General features: G+C 38.9%; 1 protein-coding gene across 3 annotated transcripts in view; it reads left to right on the forward strand.

Moving 5' to 3' along the window:
• astn2 (astrotactin 2) overlaps positions 1-27576 on the forward strand; it is a 269469-nt gene that overhangs the window by 152537 nt on the left and 89356 nt on the right. For all 3 annotated transcript variants that reach the window (XM_086152123.1, XM_086152124.1, XM_086152125.1), the window contains 3 exons: positions 4579-4729; positions 21083-21249; positions 24462-24650. In XM_086152123.1, coding sequence (XP_086008249.1) covers positions 4579-4729; positions 21083-21249; positions 24462-24650 — 507 coding nt within the window. The remainder of the gene's footprint in view (positions 1-4578; positions 4730-21082; positions 21250-24461; positions 24651-27576) is intronic.

Genomic DNA, 27576 nt, shown 5'->3' on the forward strand with positions numbered 1-27576 from the left:
AAATTTATACTTACAGGCAACAGGCAACTTTTTCTAGATTTGTGCATCTTTTTTTTCCCCAAGTGAGGACAGCAAAATGGTGTCCATCTCAACAAAAACTACAAAAAAGTAGTCTTTTGTTTTTTGTTTTTAATAGAAAGTCAATTAGCCACAATAACCAACTTCACCGCTCGCTCAAGAAGATGGAAAATTCTGCAATGATCTCTAGGTTTAGTCGGAATTCTAAATATTCTGCAGGCGGTGGAAAAAATAAACCTTAAGCCTCCTGTATAGTTTGCCACTTCGTTCAATATATAATTTGGCAGAAGTATAGTCACTGGGAGCCAATATACAAGCTACACAGCCAGCTGGTAGTTATAAATAATATATGATTCCACCACATTTTACCACAGGAAAGTGAAAATACTGGATCCACAACTGCAACCATGAGACAGGGCTGAGCCAAATGAGCACTGCTTGCCCCCGGAGGACGAAGATGAAGCATTAACTGCATCGTGATAACAGTTAAAATCCCTCTCTCCATTGGACCTGGAGATGAGACAAATATTGTTCTTTTTGCCTGAAGTTTGAATGTTTTTTTTTTTTTCCTCTCTTCCAATCCGGTGTTGCTCAAACTTCCACCTAATCAATTCTTCTCACAATGCGCTATGTGCTTTTAGTAATTAATGTGAATTTTCAAGATGTTAGGACTCTAAAATGTCCTGGGGGTGTAATGGATAAACCTTGACAAGGGAATTTAATTAATTTCATTTTCCTCCCTATTCCAACATTTGTTGATTATTATTGTATTTTGTTTATTTAACAAAAGAAGTTTGTCAGACTGCTCAGGGTGGCAGTTAGTGATAGTCATGGTTATTCCATGGAGAACCCTCTCAGGAAGTAGCACAGTTCACTGCTGCAGATTCACCATTAATTTGAAACAAACAAAATAAAAGAAACAGGATTTATTCCATTGCTCTCATCCAGACGCCTTTCAGAGTATCTGTGATCCCACAGCGGCAATGTTAAACATTCTGCTCACCCAGCCACAGCTCTCGAGTTGCCGTTCGGGAGGTTCATGTCCTGCTGCCATACTTGCATCGACACACACACACACACACACACACACACACACACTCTAAAAGCTGCCTTGAAAATTTAGCATGTGCAGATTAACATAAAAGTGCAAATTTACAAAACTACGAAACAGTGTTTGCATATTATCTAATAAAAATGACCAATCGCTATTTCAAAGTGCTCCTTTTTTGAAATACTTGATGAAACGCGAATGAAGTGAGATATTAACAGCCGTGAAAAAAAAAAAATGTCATTCTCTTTGCTGCTTTCAGTTCTCATCAGCGACGCGAGGCTGATAATCCAAAGCAGTGCTTCTCTGGCGCCCCGTTGATGTTGGGTGGTTCCAGGGTTTTTGTGGTATTAGCAGAATATTTTTAAGCAAAGAAAAGAAATAAACCAAAAAAATAGATAAAAAAAATTGCGTCACATGTTAAAAGATGAACGGCGACCCCGTCTATCAACTGGTAAGTCCTTGGTATTGTAGCTTCCCTAACTGGATACAAATTTAAGGCATTTCTCAATACTTTGCACAAGATAGCCTTGCCTTTTTGGTTTTAATGTGTTGCTTTCATCTTTGCCCAAAGGCACAAGGCCACGTGACGTGCTTATTTCTGCTAAAATGTTGAAAATTGAAGGGAGTTGGTTGAATTTGCCTTTGCATACTTTGTTTCCTGAAAAGTTTTTGAAGGACAAAAGCTTATTTTAAAAAAATAATAAAATCATTCAGATTGCTGTTATAGCAAGAACTAGTTGAGTTATTACTGACAAAAGTTGCATTTGTATTCCGATTATATGGATACATTTCGATTGATATTATTGAGAATAATGAACAGAAAAAAATAATGTGTCTTCAAAGTACCGAGCCACCCCCTTTAAAGCATAAATACTTAAAGAACTGATGCATTTTAATGAAACCAAGAGTAATGTACGGATACTTGTCGTTTAATTGGTATTATATGACACTGTGCCATCGGCACCCAAATAAACAGACAAAGGGAGGCACGGCGGCTGCAACGGCAGTAAAATCCTCCTTGCTCAGCAGCACACGTCTCCCCATCACTCATTATCTTGTGACTGTTTATAGAGTCGAGTCACTCTCACTCCGGTCCCTATGGTCCTATTGCAAGAGACAGTGCTTTTGTTTCCTTACAAATGAAAACACAGGGGTTGCTTACCCCTTCATTCACTCTGACAGCTGGCATGCAGAGTGTATAGGTATGGCTGAGCATGCTGAAATGAATGCCACAGCATCAGCCGTGCTGACATTTTCGGGAGGGAAGCACAAATACTGGGACTTTCAAAATAGATGTGTTTTTTTTTTTGTCTTTTAACGATTTTGTTTCTCCTTTTGTCTTGGTGCAGATATTCATATCTGCACAAGGGGCCAATCACTGAACCATGCTAAGTGTTTTAATCTTTTAAACATGTAGCGTGCAGTATTTGGATCCAGCAAACAAATTGGGCTGCGCAATTATTGTATGGTCCTTATATTTCCACAAAATAACTTGAGATAACTCATGCAAAAATAAAGAAAAGCATCTAGTTGTGTAAGGAAGTTAATTTCAAAATATGTTGGTTTACTTGTACAATAACCAAAATAACTTTGCTCATTTTGACTTATTAAATGCAAATACATAATTCCATGGAATAATGTAAATTAAAAATACAGTTGTCATGGTGCCCAATGCTATATTCAAACTAACATTACATAAATGATTTGACAGCCAATTAATGTTACTCTGCGGTTTGCTTTTTTGAATCTGTATGTGCAACTGTGTTATGCTGCTCTCTTCAACATCGCTTTGACAAGCCTCAATGCTTTGGCTTAGGAGAAGTTCCAAGAATTAATGAATGGAGTGTGCTTATTTCCCATACTCTTAATCAGCATACCATGACAAACAGGGCCAAATTAATGCCAATGCACTGGTTAGTCCACGCATGAACTGAAATGAACCAGTTGTTGCATCATTCAGGGGGAAAATAGCTCTTCTGGCCTCAGTGCTGGTGCCAGCACCGGTTTCCGGAATCGCGTACATTAAGTGTGTCCGTCTGTTCTATTCTACAGAGATGTTCAACATTTATTCATTAAATGGACACTTTGACTCAAGTATGAAGTGATTCCATTTTGTAGACAAAGGTCAAAGCGACTAAACTCACTTTGATTGCCTTCTCGATAATCGTTCATTTCTGAGTCCCTGGAGGGGGGGGGTTATGACATCTGGCGCAAACTTCGTTTTGCGCTCACCAATAACCTGATTAGAATTTTGTGTTCAAAAATTAAGGTCAACGGGACTTAACAAGACACAATTTGGGCTCTCAAATCAATAATTCATGCACGAATTGTTGTCGGAAAGCTCACAAATGCACGATAGGATTCGGAAAACATTAGATTTTGAACTTGGCGAAAGGTCAGCTTCTGCAGGACGTCGCGTCGCAGACAAATGCCACCTTATCTTTCAATTCAGATGCACAAATAGCCCAAAGACAGGGCAGATGTTACGGCGAGAGAAAAATAAACAAGTGAAGAGAAACACTGCACCAGAGGACTGACCTTGCAACATCTGACCTTTAGACCTCTAAACCGCCATCCAACCAATTCATAAACACACAGACAAGACATTTGTATCTCAGTATTTGTCGTCATAACTCTTCGGATCAGGTTAACCCAACTCTAGCTTCCATTGCCTCCAAGAAGTGATGATCAGTGAGCTGAATGAAATAAATACAATGGGAAGTTTCCGGGTCACGAACACCGACAAGAGAAAGAAAGACTTGCAGCCCCAGATGTTAATGCAACAGCAGACCGTCATCAAAACACTTCATACACACAGATAACAAGACCGATCAAGAATAATCTCGTCTGCATTAAGACAGAAATAAAATTGTAGTCGCTCAATTGCAACATGTACAGATTATACATGTCGGTCTGTTTATATTAGGACAATGTTTCAATGTCATGCCAGAAAGTAGAATACTAAAATATTATTGGCAAAGAAATTATAATGTTTAGGCTTTGATCGTTCCAACAAAAAGTTAAGACAATATATATAGATATTTTTTTTCCCCATTCTTGAATTGATTTAATTCAAGATGGAAGAAAGAATAACACCAATGGAATAACGACTTCTACAGATGCATGAATCATGCATCATTTATATTTGATTAAAATACAGTAACTTTTCCCCTCATCCCAAATTAATGATAGATCACAATATATAAAATTAGTAGTGCCATAACATATTTGCAGACATGGTGCAAGTCCATTGCTGGTGCTAAATATATTGAACTTCCCACCACTGTACAATAGACACTGGAGAGATTTGATGTAATTGTCATGATATGATATATATCATAATTGTATTAAATAAAGAAGTGTTCCTCCACTGCTATTATGTTCGCAAACTATGTAATAATGTTCATTCCTCACAAAATACCACCAATAAAACAACTTCTTTTATGAAAACAATTGCAAGGGCGTCTCAATTTACATAATGTGACTTTCCATCTCCTTCCCTTCGTCAGGGAGGAAGCGATGATGTCCACTTACTTCGAAACCGTGGAGGACCTACTGGCATCCTTCGGGGCCGTCCGTGACTGCTCCAAAGATAACGGCGGTTGCAAAAAGAATTTCAAGTGTGTATCTGACCGGCAATTAGATTCTTCCGGCTGCATGGTAAGTGAAAACTTCTGTCTAAATGACAAGCTGTCAAGAGAGAGTTATGAAAATTTAAAAATTTACACTTGCTGCATGCATGACTGCAAAGACATTGCAAACAATTTTACATTGGCTAGGGGTTACTTATATATATATATATATATATATATATGCTTAGAAGTTTTGGAAATAAAGCATTATTTTGTACCATTGACAGGTTGCATACAGTTTGCATCTATATGATAAAGCCACTGGTAAAAGCCTTTGTTATTAGCTGAGCTGTAACGTACATGCAAATGAATATACCATGGGGGACAGTATTTCAGATTTGACTGCCTGATCTGGCCAAAAGCACAACAGTGGATTGAATTATCATTCGTATTGTTGCGCCCGCTGTTTGCTTGTTTTTGAAACGGACCACATCCTGCCATTTATGTTTTGTAAACTTCTGCCGATATTTCTTACATTTTCCTTCCGCAATTATCCCGTGCTTTGTCGGATGTTTTGCTAAGCCGCTGCGGGTCCCAGGGGACGCAGACAAAGTGCGTGGTGGCCAAGTCGTCGGTATTCAGTTTGTGAGGCATCATTATCAGGCCCGTACAAGCAGAAATGATATTTGCAGATATGTTCAGATCCTGTTTAATGTGCTGCGACTGATCAGCTAATTAACTACAAAGTGCACTGCAAAGTAAGTGCATTATTCCCTGGAGGATGCTTGTTTGATGACCGGGTCAACAAGATGATTCAAAATGAGACGTGTTTACATTTTTAAAAGGATAGGACATGTCTTACCGAGCCTGTGTCCTTTTTATCTTTTTTGTCCTCTTTTGTACTCTTTCTTTTCTTTTTTTTTCTTTTTTTTAAACTCATTCTGTTGTAAAGTTAAAAATGACCAGCTTTATTCACATGCGGTTCACCATGAACATATTCGATTGGCCGAGTAAAGCAAAGTTCCGAGTTTAAAAAAACTAATAATTGGCAGTGTTATTGTGTTAAAAGTCTAAATACAACTCAGCTATGGTAAAGGAGCAAGCTCAATCTGTTCCACAGTATTTTCATTTTCACATAAACATACGATTCCATTTTATGGTCCAATTCATACCAATTTATATATTCTCTGAAAACTGCTTTTGAAAGATAATGAATTTCTTCATTGCACTTTTGTTGTGGCACATAAGTAACAAATCACAAAGCAAGCAATCAATAGAATGCGCCCCACCAACAACAGCAACCGATTTGGTGGTTTAGTGATACACTAATGGCATCGGCAATTTAGTTACTACAAGTGCTATAGGAATCCTAAACCTATTTCAGATGTGTAAGTCAAGAAAGCACATTTCTTTATTCTTATTTATTTGTTGAGTCCTGTTTCTTATCCCCTCCTTAATTGCAAATGGAGCCTTGTCTATTATGGAGGCAAATGAGGTTTTCCGTGGCATATTTACAAGTTCTGGGTGACTGGAAACATCCGATGCCAACCTCCGGCAAGCAGAGAGTCCGGTCTGTACAGTAAAGCAATTAAAATGATGGACTGTCTCGATTTTCCCAGGATAGTTCGGTGAGTTGTTTAAAAAAAAAAAAAAAAAAAAAAAAAAAAAAAAAACAGGAAGGGCTATAAATTGTCAGAGGTGTTTGTTTTATGTGTTGACCAAAATTAACCTTTTTTCCCTTTACGGTTGTATCTGACACATTTACTTTAGCCAAAAAAAAAAAAAAAAAAGTGATTGAACATGTTGATGAAGCACCTTGAATGATGGATAGATCCGAGTCCTTTGTACATTAAACTAGATACATCGCACTAGTAATAAATTCTGGTTGAGAGCATTCAACCATATTTCCCTCCATAGAAATTGTTTTATGCCCATTCCCTCTGCAATTAACCTACTATTGTGTTGCCAAGACAACCACGTCTTATTTATTCACCTGAGTTCTCGCCCCATCAGTCCTTTTATATCCTTGACATTTTAAGTGCATTTTTATTATTGTTTTTTTTTTGTACATAATATTCCTCAACATACCACAAGACTTGTCTAGCCGTGCTGTTTAAAAATTAAAAAGGAAAATTACATTTATTGAGCAGGACCAACAGCTAATCCGTGCATAATTGTTTACAAGCTTCTGTGACAGTGCTGACTTTGTCAAATGTGTGGAAACCAGACTTGTTCTTTAAATAATACACAGAACTTGATTTCTCATAATATGAATTATGATGGCGCGAGAATCTCTATTAGACGGACACGTGAGGTGAAATGAAGAGGAAGAGTTTACCATGTGAAGGACCGCATTGAAACTTCTGAACCATGATGCCAAGACACATTTCATTTAAAGTTTGAAGTGTGGATATTTTCTCCCTTGACCCTTGGGCAAACCGTCAGTATGCTGACTAAACTACAAGAAGTGGCCTATTTTGTGCAGTCGGAGGGAACGATGAAGAACGTACTTGAATGTGGTGAGCTGGAGAGGGTTTCTGCTACAACTTGTGCTTCAGGAAATATTAATATATAAGAAAAAAACATTAAATGATTCAGCACAGTCACATACCCTGGCATGTGGCTCATTAATATGCAGACAGAAGACGGACAAAACCCTCAAGTCTTCAATGATTCATTTCAAGGATCACAGACTTTTTTTTTTTTTTTCCCCCTTCATTCTTGCTGGCTCATTTGGGTTGGTTCTACTTTCACCGTACTTGTCAGGACGAGCGGCGAACACAAAAGTGAAATGTGCCACACGGATGTCTTAAATTCCATTATCTGAATCCTAAAAGGTTTTTTGCCGTGCCTGAGACAGTTGGAAGGCATTTTCAATGAATCAAATTCTCAACGGCATCAGTTCGAGACAAGGTTTTTTTTTTTTCCTTTTCTTTTTTCCCTTTCTGCGCCTCCTCCATTCCTGAGGCTGCCGAAGGGGGACGATCAGAGGTTGTGGTAACTGGTGGTGTTACGCTGAAAATTTTAATCAGTTATAACTAATGTGCTAAGATAATGAACTTATATTCAAACATTTCAAAGTAAATGATCTCCACTTATAAAGCACGTTCACACCTTGCGGTTTCCAAAGAGCTTTTTACGAGATAACATTCACCCACTCACTCACACACAAATGCCAGCAGATTCCAGGTGAAAAAAAAAAAAAAAAAAACATACGTTGAGGTATTAAAAGCACCATTTGCAAAATACCATGCATTGAACCTGCCTTTAAGTTCAAAGTGTCTGCAAATATCGGGGGATTTAAATTTGATAACAGAACATATTAACTTTTGTATATTTTGCGGGAACATTCATTTACCGGCATCGCAATGAAACCAGACTGATAGATCAGCTCAATGACAAAGAGTCGCCGTTGAGTTCAGTGATAAAGCATGGCTTCGTGGGAAAACGTGCGGTCACATGCTGGAATTGTGGTCTCTAGCTGTTAATTTTTCCCTGTGCACATGAAAAATGCCAGTCCAGTGTCAGGATGTTTGTCTGTAGAAAAATGGATCCCAACACTAAAATACTTGGGGGGGGGGGGACACAATTGGTCATCATCTATTTTCAAAATCGCTTCTCCCATTAGCATAAATGGACTAAGGACCTGCTGCTTGCCAATCTGTCTCAGTCTAAGTAATTTCATGCTGCTTTAATTCATAAACACAGACAGCACAGGAGATCAAATTGCATGCAAGCTCAACAACACAGATAATGACTTCCAGGCAAAAATACACAGATGAGAAAATGCGAGGATTTCTGATGTTATTCACCTTGAGTGGAGAAAGCACAATTTACAAATGGAGAATTTGTAATTGAAAAACAAGACATAAACCTAAACAATGAAAATTCATCTCTTGCCTGACAGGCAGGCATTGCAGTCTATTCCCATTAAACTGCTAAAAAGGGTTAAGGCTACTGAGACAGTGAAACATTTAAATGCGATTTAAATGTTTATTTGATTCACTAAATATTCTAATTAAATGGCAAAAGGTACCTTTTGTTCTGATTATTACACTATTCACCTTAAACTCTACACTTTAAAACTTTCTGCAGAATTTCAGGAAGAGATATTTTTTTGTGTGTACAATTGTCAAATAAAAAGGGTCAACACGGCGACCTTGTCTGCAGTGCTGTATTTCAAAAAATTAAACTTCTGGGCTTCTACTATTCTTGCACCAATAACATTTTGATAGCGAGTTATTGGGAATGTCATTGAGTAGATGTGGGTATTATATAAGTAACAATATAGTCCTGAGGGCCAAACATACTTCCAAGCACTTGTGTATTTTATACTGAACTCTGTGAACTCTCCCGTGGCTACCTTATGAGGAGCTAAACGCTGTGAACATAGTTTTCCCTTTCACAATCAGCCCGACAACAACTGCATGCCACCATTTCTGTGCTCTTAGGAAATTATTTCTTTCCCCGTCTCTTTGATTCATTGTTGTATCCAACAACAGAATCTATCTAGCGGAAATAATCAGAGGATGAGCATATGGTAGGATATTGATGGCATATTGGCCAAGGCCTCAGTGTCCCTTTTGGGACATTTTTTTTTTTTTTAACTTCAAATAATTTATGTAAATCTAAAAAAAAAAAAAAAAAAAAAAAAAAAACAACATTTAAATTTCGGCCTGTCAAAAGCATAGATATGGTTGTCAGGAGTCTCATTTTAATGGCTTATGTATGCTGTCACAGAATGCGAGATGTTATTAAAATGTGTGGTGCTCTGCAAAAGTCAGGAATTAAATGATGTGGCCTCAGCGCTGAGCCATATCTCTGCTTAGTTGACATTAGTTTCTATAAAGAGCAAGCAGGGAGGTTGAGAGAGGCTATCTGGGGATGCTGCGGCGGTTAGCACTTCCGCCTCATAGCAGGAAGGTCATTGGTTTGATTCTGACAGCGGACCTTTCCGTGTTGGGGTTGTTGCATGTTGCATCCGTCTGTTTGTGCATGGGTTTTCTCCCACGGTCGAAAAACATACACCGGATTCATTAACGGTTCTCAGACTTCTGGATGAGAGAACGAACGGGCGTATATCTCTATACGTGGCCCCGCGATCGATCCGGGGTGAACTCCGCTTCTCGCCAAATGACAGCCGGGATAGGCTTCCCCGTGACCCTGTGTGCGGGATAAGCGGAATAGAGTGCTAAAAAATAATTTCTCAATGATACTAAAGTGGTATTTTCCTGAAAAGTGAGTGTCATGACCACCTCCTCCAAATTTAATCCAAAATGCAGCAAGAGTTTCACCTCTTCACATTCAGCCTGTTCGCTCTGCCACTGTCAGCTAAGTGCTTCAGTTTGCACCAGACATCCAAGTAACATTTCTGCAGTCCACAAAGGGAATTAAGTTGTGTGGGATGATTGGTCACGCCTCTTGAGAAAATAAATATTTATTTTAAAAAAAGGTACACCTGATTGTATTCATCCCCATTAAAAATATATTCTACAACTCCTCTAATGAATGTGATTATTTTTGAGATAGTACATCTAATCCTCAGACCATAAGTTTGACTTCTATGCACTTGAAAAATACGGTTAAAAAGTTTCGGTTTATGTAACGATATTATACTTTGGGGTGATTTGAAGAGTACCTGTTGTCCAAAACTGTGGACGGATTTTCATTTTTTTTCTGGGGCGCACCCCCAGGTGTGCCGTTCGTACCCGTTTTAGTTGTTTTCAACAATGGCTACAAGCTTCTTTGACTTTCTTGTTCCTTTTTTCATGAAAAATAAATGTGTTTACGTCTTTGTTATATGTTTTTCCCCTTCCTTTGATACGTTTTTTTCCCTGTTTGTTTTTTTTTCCCCTGATGTGGAAGGCTTTCCGGCACAAAGAGACATGTGCTGAAAATGACATTGAATTTTGAAAGACAGTTGTGAACCAGCAAGGCCAGAAAACTTAAGATTACACCCTTTTTTATATATATTTTTTAATCTATGGGGATGTGGGGGGATGTCATTGAAGACCTTTCATACAAATAACCAGGGCTCACCCTATGTCGAGCTCTGTTGGATCACTCTGGATACATTTGTTTCTCTGTGAGTAGATTTCCGGCAGAAAAGGCAAATATTGCTTCCCAATGCCATGTGAATTCATAAAATATGCATGCGTTTGCATGTATAATATTCCAGATAAACCATAAATATTCCCCTCGGTCACACTTGAAATAATTATAACTGGTGCGCTGTCCAGATAAACAGCATTCGGCCTCTGCACTTGTGGGTGCAACGTCAATGCATTTGAATCCTTCATTGTTTTAGAATCGAAACAAGTACGGCTCGTCGCTAAACCTTTTTCGATATATCTTGAACTGGATGACTGCATCCACACAGGCGTATTTGATTTCCTGACAAAAAAAATGAACATTGTTCATGATTGCCAAGCCATGTCTCAATTGTCTTCATTATCTAAGAAAGCAGGCAGTAGCATTTTTTAGATGCCTTCGGCTAAAGAACTGAGCTGCAGTCAGATGGAGGCACAGGACGAAGATTCAACCCCCCCCCCCTCCCGTTCTCTCTACTTGGTGAGAAATACACACAGTATGTGTTTAAATGGAAACGATTAGCTGAGTGTACACATACATACATAGCTGCGCAGAGATGAGAGGATTAAATTATAGAAACAAGGCGGTGGGTTTTATCAATGGCCCACAAAATACGCTGTAGGTTTGGAGATATGAGCCATTCGCAAATAAATAAAGAAAAAAAAAAAAAAAGCTGGAGGATCAAAATATAAAAAGATAAAAACACCCCCTAAAAAAAAAAAAAAAAATTGAATTGCCTTTCAGTAAGACCATTCCCATTCACTGTGTTTTCAAACTGAAGATTATCCAAAAATTGTGCTCTTGTCCTGAAGATTAAATAAGAGTTACAGGAATGTGAAAATGAAACAACAGCCCATAATGTTTTACTGTATAATAACAGTGTTCCACCACATTTAACCCTTTCTAGTTCCCGTGAGACTGCAGGCTATCCAGCTCTGCCACTTCTAAATCAGATTAAGCCATCAACTTGAAGTTTTTGCTTCCTCTTGCTGTAAACGGGGTATGATATCAGTACCCAATTGCAGCCTGACCGCCACTGGATCTATGCCTCGGCTTCTTTTACTGGTCGACGGGAAGCTGACAGGAGCCGACAACTGTTGTGTCCGGAACTGAGTTACCAGGCGAGCGAAAAGTCCAAGTGATCAAACTGACGAGGGGAAGCAGACGCAGCGTGCGAATCCGTTAAAGACAGGATCCGAAGCCAGTCAGAAGGAACTCTGGAAAACAGAGGTGGCGATGACGATCTGCCAGCTTTGCGAGTCTGAGGCTTCTGTCTTTATGCTGGTGATCAGGTTCAGGTGTGTGCAGTCAGTAAGGAAGGAAAAACAGTGGAAAAGTGCAGAACCCTGGTTATAGAACCCGCCAACTGTGACAACCCCCCGTTCTTGTCATTTTGATTTATATCTCGAATGGTCATTTATGGCGGTTTTTAAAAAAAAATCCCTTACTCCACATAACCATGGTCCTCTAGCTCTCCCAGGCTAGCCAGGGGGTTATCGAGGCCTCCTTCTCACTCAAAAATAATTAACCTGTGGTTCTTCATTCGAGTTCCTCACTCCAAACTTAATAGATCAGAGTTCTAAGACTAGTAGATTCAATTCAAATGCATGTCGAATGCCTACTTTTGATTTGGTGAAAAAATTATGTCTGTATGATCTTTTACTCATATCATTTTTTTTTTGTTTATAACTAAATCCATAACTAGCACACAAAAAGGTATTTTATATATAACAAGTTATGGGCAGGCCAATGGAGCACAAAACAAAGTTATGCCTTTTTTGTATTTAGAGTTGCATTAGAATTGCAAATTAGGGCAAAATCTGGATATGAAGGCTTTGCACATTAGTCAAAAAAAGAAATGAATGAAAAATAAATTTTGCTTTGCTGATCTTTCAGTAGTTGCAATGCATACAACTGCACAAACACCTTGGATTAAAACTGCCTTTTAATCCACGAAGGGGTTTAACAATAGCCTCAACTCGTTCGTGACAGCTGAAAACTCAATAATTCCTCACGACCAATTTGTAATTAATAAAAGTATTCACTCAAAGGGTAATCGCATCTCCTCCGGTGTGTTCTGATGTGAATTCCTGCAATTGCAGTTGGGAAATGATGGAAATCCTCGCTAACTCATCACTTAATGCTTGATAACTTTCACTTTTCCCCGCTAATATGTGATAGTTGCTAAATACAATCATCTAACATTTTAATGTCGACAAGATCATCAAGAGACAGAAGTCTCATTACATTTTGCTCGGTTGCAGATTAAAGCTGAGGGAACTAATTGATGATTAGGGAAATGAATAGCATTCGCTCAGAATTTGCGAACATCCATTTGCAGTAGGATCTTTGTTTGGTTGCGTAGAATGTCTAATCTTTATTATGCATTTACTACGGAGCCTTTTTGCACTCAATGTGTTCACCTTGAGAAATCTGTGTATTTGTCATCGACGTATGATGTAGTCTAGGATCAAGCTCTACAAAAATGGGTGGGATGTCGGGGATAACCAGCCATGAACGCGAGAGATAAAAACAATCTATATTCACAAATGTGTGTCAGATGCCACCTCGAAGTCGCAGTAATGATCGCAGAATAGAAATGCAGATTGTGTCATGTGACGGGATGGGCGAGCGGACACGGCTAGGTGATGGTGGATAAGATAAAAAATGTAGAGGCTGAGGAGAGATTCCTGTAAAATGTTTTATTACCACATTAAACTGTGACCATGTCCCCAAAACAAAACTTGCTAAGTCTGTGATATGAACAGAGAACAACTACGCAGCAAGGGTAATTGGATTGCACAAAAATCAAATACTGGACTCAAAAATAAGTTACCCTTTCTCTAATGAAAGCAGAGAACAAATTATAGCAAGGACAAACATACTGGGCGAAATCAAAACAAACCATCTCTCACCGACATACGACTAGACCAGACCAGGGCATTTTACGTCCCACGGGTCACATCCGGCCCATTTTGCTATTTAATCCGGCCCGCCAAACTATTTTCTTTGAATATTTTAACAAGTATTTTCAATCAATAGTGAATTCAGAAACTTTTTCTTACCTTTTAATTTTTTTTCCTTTAATTTCTTTCCAAAATAATGTCGGTTGGTACATTTATATTATTATTAATGAATTTAAAATTTAAATAAAATGCCAAAAAATTGAAATATTTAAATTGCAATTTTAATTTAGTTCACTTCGTTGGCCCGCGCATAAAAATTATATAAGAAATGTGGCCAAAATAATTGTCCACCCCTGGACTAGACAGACCTACATATAGGAGGCGGTCAGGACCATTACCACATAAAAAGGGGGAATAATATATTAAAATGTAACACATTTCAATTATGTATAAAGGAACCGAACAGGGCGGCTTGATCGGGGATCGTCTCTGTCATCCCCATGACGTGTAGCATGTTAGACGGGCACAATTAAGGCCGTAACGCAACATATGCTACCTTTTTCCTTGATGGCACCTTTTTTGCCACCGAAGGGACCCGTCAACGGCAGGGAGCATTACGAAAAGCTAAGCACCTCCACCCCATCCGTGAAACACGTTGTCCCACACGTGAGAGCGCTCACGTAAAAGCCACACTGCAAAAGCAAAGGTATGAAACGTGTGTTCCGTCCACCACCGTCAAATTTCAATCGGGACGAAACCAAAATAAATGGATCTAACAGCCTGTCAAAAAGGACTATCACTTGGGTGGTGGACATTGTGTCACTTTGCTCAATTCTCTATGCAGTTCTCATAATTTAACATTTAAAGAGGAACAATTAACTTTCATGGTTTCAGTTTAGATTTCCCCTGAACATAAACCTGGTTGTGGCTTTTGAAAAAAAAAAAAGTATTTATCGATAGCGGTTCAAAAGTGCGGCAGCAGACTCGTGCCCGGGGTCTTGAGTTATCGATTGAGGGACCTACGTTTTTTGGCAGGAGTTAACCCAACGTGCACAGTGGCTATCGCGACTCATACTTGATTTTACAAAAAAACAAAAAACACCGAGTACGGTTGTGTAGTTGAGGTCAAAAGCACAGCTGCCTTTTCTATGCAAGGGGAGTCGAACTCTGGTCATTAAACATTTTTCTCGGGGTGGTTCTACCCGGAAGCGTGGCACAGTTTTGAACCGTGTTAGTCCAGTTGGCCAATTAAGCTTTCCATCCTAACATACAATGATCATTTTATTGCCGGGGGTGATAAAAAAAGACATAACGAATGAATGGCACAGCTTGAAAACGAACAAACATCTTCCCCGTCTCTGTGCACCAACCACTCAAAATTACAGGCCAATAAAAAGAGCAACCGCCTTCGCGTCGTCTGACACGTTTGATTTGCTTGAAACTTTTCAGCCACCGACGCGGCCCGTCACATTCATTATCCGTGCTCCTTATCCTGGTGACCAGGTTGCACGGCGACAGGAGCCAATTCCAGTGAACGTTGGTTTAGAGGCTTGATACATGTTGAGTGTGTGACCTTTGCACTAAACTGTCAATAAGAAAAAAATAATCCCTGCTGCGACTCTTTTGTCGCGTCTGTATCCGCGTCCACTCACTTCATACCTTATAGTTGAAGTTTACTATATAATGTAACAATGCACTTTACTGCAAATTCGCACTGTATTATTATTCATACTTTGTTAAGTTCATGCCACCGTGGGATCTCTGTATGTCCAGTACATGCAGAGAAATTCACAATAAAGTTGACTTTGACTCAATCGCATGGCATTACGCGGCATTATATTGAACCAAAGAGGAAAAACCCCACGTATGCATGAGGAGACCTCCCAAACTGTGTGCAGGAAAAAAAAAAAAATCAGAATTATACATCAATGTATTTTGCTTCTAGACTAAAACCTTGAGTATTCATACAATCTCTGACTTGCGTCATAGCGCATGGGCATCTGTTTCGAGGCATGGATGTACCCGCCATATATCACCATCTATTCACGGTTAACAACATATTGCTGACACATAACCAAGGGACTGGCTTTTTTTTTTTTCTTTTTTAAACCCTGCTTACCATTTATTTCCAATCCCTCAAGTGTAATAAGCAGTAAAATACCAGCGTTCTGGTAATTAATGGTGTCATAAAATTCTCATTTGAAAATTGTCCCTCAGAGGATTCACCGGTCTACAGCTCCATCTCCTTCCATGCTGGTGATTATAATAACATCTCAGTCAGTAAAGCCATATTTGTGTTTTGTGAACAAGTGTGGAAAATCCATTGACCTGTTCTTATTCTGCTTCTATGGACTCACCACAGGAGAAGTGACTGGAATTCATTTATCTGAAATGCAAATCCTCTCCCTCTGCAGCTCCTGTCTCTGGAGAGTTGTCAGAGCAGAAAGAGGATGTAGCCACTGAGCTGCACTAATGCTAACCTTCAGTCCTCTCATTCAACTACAGAGTGCTGCATGACAATTGCGAATTACAGGCAGTTATTAAAACGGTTCCTCCTCAGTTTTAATGAATGGCTTCAGTCTTGTTCTTGCAAGGGATTAGAAATTATGGATCCAACTTAGGGAGTAGCTTCGATGTTTCACCGTGACTTGGATTCTCAACAATTACTGCAGTCCGAATATATTGGCATTTGTCATTTCAGAGAGTGTTTTGCTTTGCACGTTTATATTGTACATTTGTCATACATTTTGTTTTGACCTTGGCTCAGACGCAGCTGTAGACACAGCTCTGCTAAAATATTTTCCAAAACATTAACAGATTTATGGGACCAGTCTGTCATTATTTGCACAGTTGTGAGATTCTTTATTCATTCAGTTTTCGGTGCACAAAAACATAACAACATAATAACAGGAAGCGAACCCAATGAATTTGATTGTCGGAAATAGAGTTTAATAGAAAACAAGACTCAAGATTGCCGTGTGTATTCTGCTCATGACTGAGCAGCTATCCAGTGAGAGTCCATGGAAAGAGAAGGTTCCTTCAAGTGAGAATTTAATCTAGAAATGTTTGAGTTTAATTCTGAGTGTTAGAAGCAGCATTTTCTGTTTGCATCCTAATTCAAAATAACTTTATTTTACAGTCTGCGTTCAAGATGATGACAAAGCCCTCAAAAAAAAAAAAAAAAAAAAAAAAGTAGCTGGCATTCAAATCTCCCTAGGTTAACAATACTACTTAAAATAATGAGGAACATAATGCTGGGCTAACATTGCAATGTATTCTGTCTGCAGCCTTGTTTTGCCACAACCTCCAAGTTGTTTTGCATTAAACTGGGACCATCTCAGACATGGATTTTGGTTTTCCCCCTTTACCTCTATAATGAATAGACCTATGCAATGCAATCGCTTACTTTCTTTTTTTTTTTTTTTTTCTTGCTGTCTGCGACTGTGCGCTGACCTACAGTTAACCGATCAATTCAAAATACACCATCCATTATATTTTGTCCAGTATTCAGCCAGCATCCTGGCTGAATATTGAACAATGCAGGTAATAAAAATACAGTTATCCCACATGTCAGACCAACAGACTGTTGTATGATGAATATGAATATGATGAATATGTATTTTTCTCTGCTTAACACATTGAACTGTAAGGTCGGGACTGAGCACCGACTAAGTGCTAAAGTGTTACACTGATGCTGGCTTTGGAGAATGTCAAATCCGATTCATTCAGTGTCCATATTTGGTGCAAAAGAAAGAACACAGTTTTTTTTTTTCATAGATACCCCTTTCCTACACCTAGATTTCTACAGTATTTTCCTTTAGTTCATATTGCAATAGCTTATGGTTGATATGAGTATGTGAATGTTCTCGGACATGGTCAATCAGACAAATGTTATCGTGGCAACCGGACTTCTGTGTCCACTGTCTTCAGACATTGATCGCACAGACCGTTCCTGAATTTATGATGTATTCTGTCCCGTCTGGGCTGCACACAGACTTTCGAGCTCAGCGGCAAAGACAGCTGCTCGTACAGTGTGCTTCTGAAACCCGCTGCGACCCGTTTGTCAGTATCGAAATACTTGTCCGCAGTGATGAAATCTGCTCTGGACATTAGTTCTTAGCTGAAAAACAAATTTGTCTCCTTCACCTCGTCAAGCATGACATTGTCAAATATCAAAAAAAAAAAAAAAATCACCGTCAAGCAAAGATCCAATAAAATCCAGGTCACGTGTTACGTTATTGTATATGACCTAACATCCTAATTTTACCTGTCTCAGTTAACATAAACTTCATTTCAGGGTGCATGGAGCAGTTGATTAAATAAACCTTTGGTCTCAAAAGTAAAAGAAAAATCAATCAATCAATCCCAACTTGGATACTAGAGGTTGCAGGGGCATCGCAGAGCAAATGGAAGTGCCACAAAATGATCCATTGGTTTGGAAGGATTGACAGAATCTAAAGAAACAACGAAGGGCAGGAAAAATAATTTATGTAAAGCATAAATGTATTCCAGTGTGCTTTTTAACTATACACACTTTGGGAAGGTCTGCCGGGACAGCCTTGATCCTGTCAAAATTTTGTTTTTTTTCGCATTGGATAGGAAATATTTATCACATACATTATTTACTATTGGACGACTTTCTACGGGGCTTTAAAGAAAAGGGGAGAGAGAAGAGATAAAGAAGTCACTTTGCAAAACAAAACTAATTGTCTTTTACTGTAATCCAGAATTCTATATACATTTGTGAAGAAAATCAAATCCTTCACACTTCTGGGAATAGAAATGTGCTAATTAAGTAGACAATCTTAACACGAATTGATGTCGGAGTGTTAATTGACTGTTGATTTGTCTCCAACAGGCAAAACAAGTAAAATATTAATGGAAAGCTTTTTCTGACTACAATCTATTCATTAAATCAATTTAATGAATCTCACAAACCTTCAGGTGTGTGACTCATAGTCGACTTTCTAAACTGAGTGTGAACAAATGTGTATTTGTACAAACAAGCAATAACTCATTTCTATTGGACTAACTTGTCAGTGGATGTGTTATGTTTTTAAAAGTTTAACCACTATGAAAGAGGTATTTCTTGAGTATGATTGATTTGAAAAGACCTAGGCCAAGTTTAATCAAACTCACATAGTTGCACTGCTTATAAAAGGTGAAAGTTCTTTACAAAATGTTCTAATTCTTATCAAATTTGATCCCCCCCCCCCGATTGGATGTTGAGAGTTTGAGTCAAATAATAATTAGTTTTGTTCAGGTATGCGATTAAATATCTGAAATTCCTCCAGTGCAATGTTGGTGCGTGTATTTTACTCTTTTTTTTTTTTGTTGGTAATATGTCTTCAAACTCCTCAGAGGCTAAGTTTTTTGTTTGGTTGTTTTTTGTTTTTTTTTTTATCCCCCCGTATGTATTTTTTTGGCAAGTGCTTGAAATGAGAGGGGTTGGTTCACCCAGCGGCAACGACTCCAAATTTGAACCCCAAATTAGTCGGAGCCCTACTTGGAAGTCTTCTCACATTCTAAATATTGACTCCACGCAACAGCGACCCGTGTTTTTCCACTGTTAATAATGTAGCTGGTAAAGCTATGCAATTTAAGCAACTCAGAACAAAAATAATGTTGCCGTCGAGGGAAAGGGGAAAAAAAAAATGTCTGATTTACTTCCAAATGCAAGCCTTCTATACTTTGAGTGGAGGAAAATGATTCTGAGGTTTGAAAATTGAGTCTAAAAAGTGGCCTGCGAGGCTTTTTTGACTGAGAAGACTGACATTTGCAACAGCAATGAGACACTGGACCCACCAGAAACACAGCCTGCAGGAAACTTTTTAAAGGACTTGAATTCTCCACGTTCCCTTTATCCCAATTGCTATTGATATGCTTTGTGGGAATTAGCCCTCTGGAAAAATCCCCTGCCTGTGCATTTGAAGGGCTCATCCTGTGAATTTTTGTTTATGATGTGGGGAGAATAGATAACCTTTAAAAAAAAAAAAAAAAAAAAAATCACAATTATGCAGACATGATGCATCATTTCAGGTGACCCGCGTTAAGCAGCTGGTTGTTCTAAATAGTGCAAGTTGAAGTTAAAGTGAAGAGTGACAGCGGCTTTTCTGTTTTCCAATGTTCTCCATGTGAACACTGAACAAATGAAAAACCCTCCTAGCTGATTAGTATTTCATAATGACAATTAACCTCACTCTTAACCTTGGGCTGAAACTGTAAAAAGTTATTTTATAAAAGCCAAGTGATGGACTGTGGCTGCATGAACAGTCCGCAGCTTCCATCTCTTTATCCATCCATATTTATGATTTACATGAAGAGATTAAGACACCATACCCATGTCATTGAGGTTTTTAAATATTTCCTCTTCATCAACACCAGTTTATCCTCCAAAATGTCTGAATGGATTTCTACCCGCATGAGAACCTGAAGTTTCTTAACACAGGTTTGTTTCTTTGTTTTGTGGAATTGTGCTGAGAGATCAGTTGCTGCAAAGCAGGACTTACTTGCCAGAGATTTGAAGGTTACAAAAGTATTGGACTTGGATTCAAAAAGGACTGCTCTGACACACAGGACCCCGTCTCTGCTTGATGTAAAATGGCATACAGCCAGTTTAATAATGCCGATTACTTATTTACTGTATACTGTGGCACCCGCTGAAAAAGAAATCCATGATTTTGCAAAGTGCATCCATTTTCCGTGAGTCACCACAACCCTAACATCGTTACTTTCCTGCAACAATTCTGTGCTCATCTCCGAGCTGAGAAATATCGCGGATGAGGTTTTTGGTAACTCTTAGTGATGAAAACCAAAAAGGAAAAAAAAGCTTTGCAGCTTCCTCCCCAATAACTGGATTCAACAATGACAACCTATTAAAAAATAAATAGAGATCTGTATGCATGAGCGCTCACTGATCTAGCCTCACAACACATGTGCTCAATCTTTGAATGGGCATTTCTGCTCAAACTATTGGTAAAAAAAGGCCTTGAAGTCAAACTTATTTTTCCATCTCCCCATTGTTGGACTTTTTTTTTTTTTTTGACACTATTACCAATCAAATAGTTTAAGGTGATTATCTACTGTTTGTTTTCACATAACATAACATTTCAGGTGTGATAAAGAACAACCTGGGTTAGGCAATGAGCACCCGCTCCCAGTACAATTTCCACAAAGTTGGCAGTTGACAAATTGTACATTGGGAATTTTTGTATAGCACTATAAGCAAATTAATATTTTTCTTTTATTCCAGCTGTCAAACATCTTCATAAACAGAATGTGTGAGTGCTCTTTTCCTCCCCAGCACTGCCTCTTCTTGATTAAAATGCATGCGCTGACCTCTGTACCTTCCTTCCCTCTTCTCTCCCCGTTATCTATGCTTCCTTTTCACCCTGTCCCTGTGTCTACCTCCCACCGCCTCTTCTTTTCTATCCCTTTTATTGCAGTGTCCTAATGGGCTGAGGCCAATGAAGGATGGCTCAGGTTGCTATGACTACTCCCGGGGCATTGACTGCACGGATGGCTTCAATGGAGGCTGCGAACAGCTGTGTCTCCAGCAGATTGTGCCCCTTGAAGATGACCCCAGCTCCAGCAACGTTCTCATGTTTTGTGGGTGAGCATAACAAAAAAAACAAAACAAAAAAAATGTGTCAGTTGAAGGTAAAGCTGCAGAAAAGGAAATTTCATATAAAAAAAAAAAAAACCCTCACTTTCTAACTTTGAGAACCATGAAGTGTACTAGTCACTTACCACACAGAAGTCCGTGCCCAAAGCCCAAATTACTTTTAAGAACATATTTCTGCACAAATCTTAACCTTACTGTGATCCGTCATTGTGGACATGGCTACTCTAAGACTGTAAGCGTGGTGCCTTGAATGAGGAAAATTTTAAAGAACAGGGCACGCTATCACCCTGTGCTTTTCACACATCTTACTTTGACAAAGTACAATGTTTGGCTTTGACCCTACACCCCTGGTAAGATGGATCAGTCTGCTCTATTTTCCTCATATTACATTATTTTTTTCATAAATGTTCCACTGACTAAAAGTCCAAACGATAATTGAGGGATTTTTTTTTTTTTTTTTTAATTAGAGTACATACTGGGTCCCCTGCAGGTTGATATAATAGAGGGCAGCCTTGTGAAAATTTTCTTTAGTTTTCTCCCCTTTTGCATGATTTTTTTTTTTTTTTAATTATAGGTGACATTTCACAATATCCAACAAAGCAAAGTAACTTTGTTAAATTTTTTGTTGTCATTGAACTCCATCTCACCTAGGTGGAGGCCCCATAAGAATTAACCACTTTCAGACAGAAAAGTACCAATTTCTAAAAACTAGCCAGCCTAAATTTCAGACTGGGAACCAGCCCCATCTGGGGGAAATTTGAGTTTTGACACAATTGTGTACGACGTCATGAGCGTGACTTAAGAGTTCCTCCAACCGTAAACAGTCGAAGCCTCGGAGTAGGAGCAAAATTAGTTCTAGGGACTGAGGTCCATGGTTCCTATGCAAGGAAAAAGCTGCATCGTTCCAGAAAAGGTTCTGCAAAGAGTCCCCGCTGTGCAATGGAGATATTGATCGCACGGTATGAAAAAAAAAAAAAAAATTCGGATTAAAAAAAAAAAAAATGCTCCTGCTGCTATGAAAGGATTCCATCTTCAGTCAGGTTTTGTAGTGGAGGCTCGAACACTTAAGAGGTGTGCATCTTATTTGTGGCGACGTGAACTCAGAGCGTATCGGAAATCTTTTTATTCGCGTGCCATGAAGGGACCGGTTGTCACTTTTAGTGGAGGAAGGTAAACCCAGACACGAGATGTAGGCAGGAATCAAAGAACTGATGTTTCATTTGAAAGACAAAAGGCTTCGGAAATGGGTTACTAAAACTGAACATCGAAACTTGGTGGCACGACGCATCAGAGAACACGCACGCCGAAGCGAGCAGGGGATCTGACACCGACTATGGAATAAAACCAACTTATTACACAACACGGGTGCAGAGCATAAAGGCAGGCGGAGACGACGACATTGAGAGGAGGGCAGGCAAGGACTGATTAATAGATAAGATACAAGTTAAGACTTTAAATCAGGCATGAAGAGAAGCAGGTTTTCCCAGCTAAAGGAGAAAGGTTGAAACATGATGATTGAGTAAAAACCTCTTTTGGCCATAAACCAATGTTTCAATGCATTTTGTGCAACTACAAGGTTCATCACAGGATTGTTAAATCACAAAATTAGGTGTGTGATTCTTGGAAGGCTTTTTCAAAGTACCCGGCTGTGACACTGCTGTCAGCTCGCACATTATACCTGGTGGCTTGGATGCATTTAACCAGCATCACATCCTCACTTGAATGAGTCAGAAAAAGAGAAATCCAAGTTCAATTAAATGGCTTTTGAAAGCGTCGATACAGAGCGCAGGTTAAATAAGAGCCAGACACAAATGGATTAAAGCAATATCTTCTCTGCAGCCACTGGAGATGCAAACGAACGAAAGCAATAAATCTGCTCGGTCTGTGAACGCCACACCCAGAGACAGGAATACACACCTGCAGCAGATCCACCCAGTACCAACACATCTGGTCAAATATCTCACCAACACTGAAAATGATTAAGTAGAACTGAGCTTCCATTGCAAATGTCCGGAAATATCTTTAATTTTGATCAAATCGGCTGCAACCTAATCAACTGCTGTAATTGCAAGTGCGCTAAAGTTGTTTCAATAATACATATTTTTTGTGTCCAATAATTAAATCTCACTAAATGGCCTCAATTGAAAATACAACTGGCTGTTGACACTGAATGCCAGAAATCCAGCAGTCGCGCTCATGACACGTTGAATGGATGAGACAACTGTGTCATAAATAATCGAAAACAATTGAAAGTGACAGCCCAGGGCGCTTACGTCCCACTTTGTTTCCTACCTGTCGCCTCACTCCTCGAGCAGTCCTCCGTCGGGCCAAAGTCAGGGCAGGAAAAAGGGAATAGTGTTAAGGAGGTGCAAATTGAGAACTGGGAAAATGAGCAAATGGGGCATTATGCAGTATAGTAATACATATAGAGTGTGTCTGAACAACCCTCTGCTGAAGTGAATGCAGCAATCAGTGTAATGAAGTCCTGCTGTGCTTTTCCTATGAGCCAAAAAAAGTCTCTTGAAAAGTAACCAATCCTCCTTGGTTAATTCCTCAAAACACACAGACCAATGCAAAAATAAAATTTGCAAAAAAAAACATTTCTGGACATGCATTCGTTGCATCATTACCTCTGACTGTAGTTATAATTTAACCTTAATTAATCCCTGGTGAGGATTCTCTGCAATTAACCTATCATGGATGAACCATGAGCAGTAGGAGGAGCTGGGCAACGAACCAGGAATGTTCGGTCCCAAAAACGATTGCTCTACCTCCTGCGCCATAGTTTAGTTCTAAGACTCGATTGAAACACTTAAAGTGCAGCATTGTCAGATTTGAGCGAAAAAAATCGACTTGCCGTCACATTGGCAGGAAGACACCGAACTTTAACATCAGCCAACAACAGAAAGTAACCTGTTTACTGTCAACACATGATCATAAAAGTTCTATATCATCAAATAGTGACCCCAGTCTGCTTGCATGAGGTCTTCAGTTACGGTTAGTTTTTACCACCCAATGAATACCGGTGCTTTTAGAAATTGTCTTTTTTTTCCATATCTTACCTACACATGCTTTCCTTTAGCATCTAGCTGCACCACGGTGCCATCATTTATTTCATCCCTAACCTTTATCCTTTGGCCCCAGGGTCACATGAATTAGATATTGCGCCTTGCATTGACAGCTTTCCCCTCCTCTCCCAGGTGTGTGCAGGAATATAAATTGGCAGAGGATGGACGCTCGTGCCTTCTGCAGTCAGACAACTGCGAGGGACCCAAATGCCCACGGCAGAATGTTCACTTCAATGACACCCTGTTTGGTGAGATGCTGCATGGATACAACAACAAAAGCCAGCAAGTCAACTTGGGACAGATATTCCAAATGACCTTCCGGTAAATAGTATACATATATATGAATATACACTTACAAAGATGTGCACAGTTTAACATCAGAACAACATATTTTACTGTCATAAGTGTTCTCTTCTTAAAGGAAAATTGCACTTGATTTCTCTTTTGTGAAAATCTCATTATGAATGAGGAGGTGGCTGCAAAAAGATTTCTTCACCTTTGCGAGCGTTTTGTCTACCTGTGTATTCTGCATCCTACATTTCCATTTACGCCTTTTGTTTCACGCTTTTCTTTTTTTTTTTTTTGTAAACCTCCAAAAAGGCATTATCCGGAATAAGTGCCATCTTTTTATCAGTATAAAGTTGCTCGAGCTCACGGTGGAGGGGCTGTAAAAAAAAAATCAGCAGCCGGGTTTCACCACCGGGGAGCTGCTATTGTGTTTGCACAGATGTGTGTGCAAATATACGTGTGGGTGTGTGTGTGGCCGCATGTATGCTTGGGAGAGCAAGAGTGAAAAGGAGATGAGAGAGTGACGGTTGAGTTAGGATTGAGATTTATCCCCTGGCAGTTCTCCATAAACTGACAGCCCTCTGAAAACCTGGCTCTCTCAGATAAGTCACATTCTGTTTGTGGTGAAATGCTGCTGTAATCACACTGCGATGATGAGGGTCTATCTATGCATAAATACAGTAGACACAGAAATTAAAAAAAAAACCTTATATTGTACTTTCACACACTCCTCCCGTATTTACTCACTCTTGCACACACTCACATATACACATTCTATACATTGACTCCACTCAAGGGCGTAACAAAGAAAGGCTTCTCGACTGTTCTGCCCTACAGGACATGATAATGGTGCTTGGCAAAACACAGCGGTATAATCTTCTGGCGTTTATCCCAAGGGTCAGGCTTCGGATGTACATATGAAGCATCATTTCAACCGCATACATTACCTGAATTATACTACTCTGATAATTTAGTGTAAAATGTCACAGCTTATTTCAAATGTATGAAGAAAACTATGTTTGAACATTTCTGGTAATAATATTGATTAGAATAACAATACTACAAACAGTAATGATAATAATCATCAATATGATTTCAAAGCACTTTTAGCAAAGGCCTGAACAGGTGAATATAGATATGGTTAGAACATGATGAAATAGAGAATCATCATTCATTTATTTATTGTCTCTTCTGCCATGTAGTATCATGAATCACATTGCCAGGTAGTTGGTACTGTTAGAGAATAAAAAAAAAAAAAAAATTAAATTAAATCTATTTCAATTTATATTGTTTTGTTCAGTTTGATTTGAAAAATGTATCTTAAATCCACATTAGTATGTGTTCATTCTAAGCACTCACTGGAATACTGCTGTTGAAACTGATGCTTAACTGATCAATGTAATGTAATTTTAAAAAAGGAACATGATTAATTCAAATTTACTTTAAAGCATGTTCGATCAAGAAAAGAAAAAAAAAAACCTTTATTATCTCCATGATTGGACCATTTTAACCTCTTTGCTGAGCGTACAGCACAGGGTTGATTAAGAGTAAATTCATTTGCATGATTATTGCCTTTGTCTTGGACATTTAAGTTTTTAGGAAATATCTACAACCGTACCCTTAAACAGAATGATCTATTTGCATCTAGAATGGTATGTTGGACATTTTCATAAATTGAATTTAATCAAATGTAGTTATTATTTAGACCTGTGAATGAGGAGGTGAAGGGTTCTACGTCTCAATATCAAGCTTTGAAATCTTGATTATTTGATTATTACCTGATTTATTTATATGAAGAGGGGTTACTATTGAAGATTACAAAATAAAGTCGGAGGTGCGAAAACATACAAGAATATGTATTTTACGTGCCTAATAGAAATGACTGGTCTCAGTTATGCACACATAAAGATAATGCGGCAGCTATACTACGCAAATATTTTTTCAAAGGATTACATTTTTGGAAACCCTGTGATAAATCAAACGGGGTGCAGTCTGACGAATACAAAGGTAATGGTAAACGCCTTCAACACCAGGGGAGGCAAACAGGCTTGATCCATCTGCCCCCAAGCAGTTCCGAGCACAATAAGTCTTCCTGACTCAATCCCTACATAAACTATGAGGATTTGCACTCAACCCAGTGCTCCGCTGAGCTAAGACACAGAGCTTAAACTAGTCAAACACTATGGCAGACATCCATCTGATGAGAAACAGGAAATCTTATTCCTTCATTTTTATTTCTTGTTATTGTATTTGTATTCGCAATAACAGTGAAAAATATCCCTCAAAATCATTTTTTAACCGTCATTTGGCTCATATTGTTGGGTTTGATACTTGTAACTGTCATGTATGGAGTTCTCAATCCTAATATGATGCAAACTGGTCAAAGCTCAATTTATGTTTCAAGAAATGTCAAAAAGGTTTCCTCTTGAAATAGAATATGTCAGACAGGAAACGGGGATAAAGGACTAAGTGCGTGTACTTATCTTCTCAAGTTGCTGACACGTTACGTCTCCTATTTCCAGCACCTTGGTGGTTTATCCCACTCTTGGTGCATATCGTCTCTTTGTTTGTGCAATTCTCACAGCTTTCAACCTCCTCCTTCCCCAAAAATTAAAAATAAAATAAGATTAAAGATCGTACACATCAACAATTCAAATCATTTTCAAATAAAAAACAAAGGCACCAGACAGCGCCTCGGATCCCGTTACCGTTTACCGTTTTAGACGCCCACATTGCACTCCCCTGGACAGATATCTCAGATGTTCTCCCTTAAATCTGATTGAGCCATTTTCCCAGTTTAGGGGTTACTGACCAGATCACTATTGGGACTACTTTTCCCTTTACGCGCCACATCTCCTCTGTGAGGCGCTGGTATTTCTCCCTGATGTTGCTGTCACTTGTGATCACTATATCCATCCCTATGGGTGCCTTCTGCTGCTTGTCCACCGCCACCACGTCA

The sequence above is a fragment of the Fistularia commersonii genome, chromosome 9 (assembly GCF_037954325.1).
Source record: "Fistularia commersonii isolate RoL2024-O1a breed Wild chromosome 9, RoL_Fcom_v1.0, whole genome shotgun sequence".
NCBI lineage: Eukaryota > Metazoa > Chordata > Actinopteri > Syngnathiformes > Fistulariidae > Fistularia > Fistularia commersonii.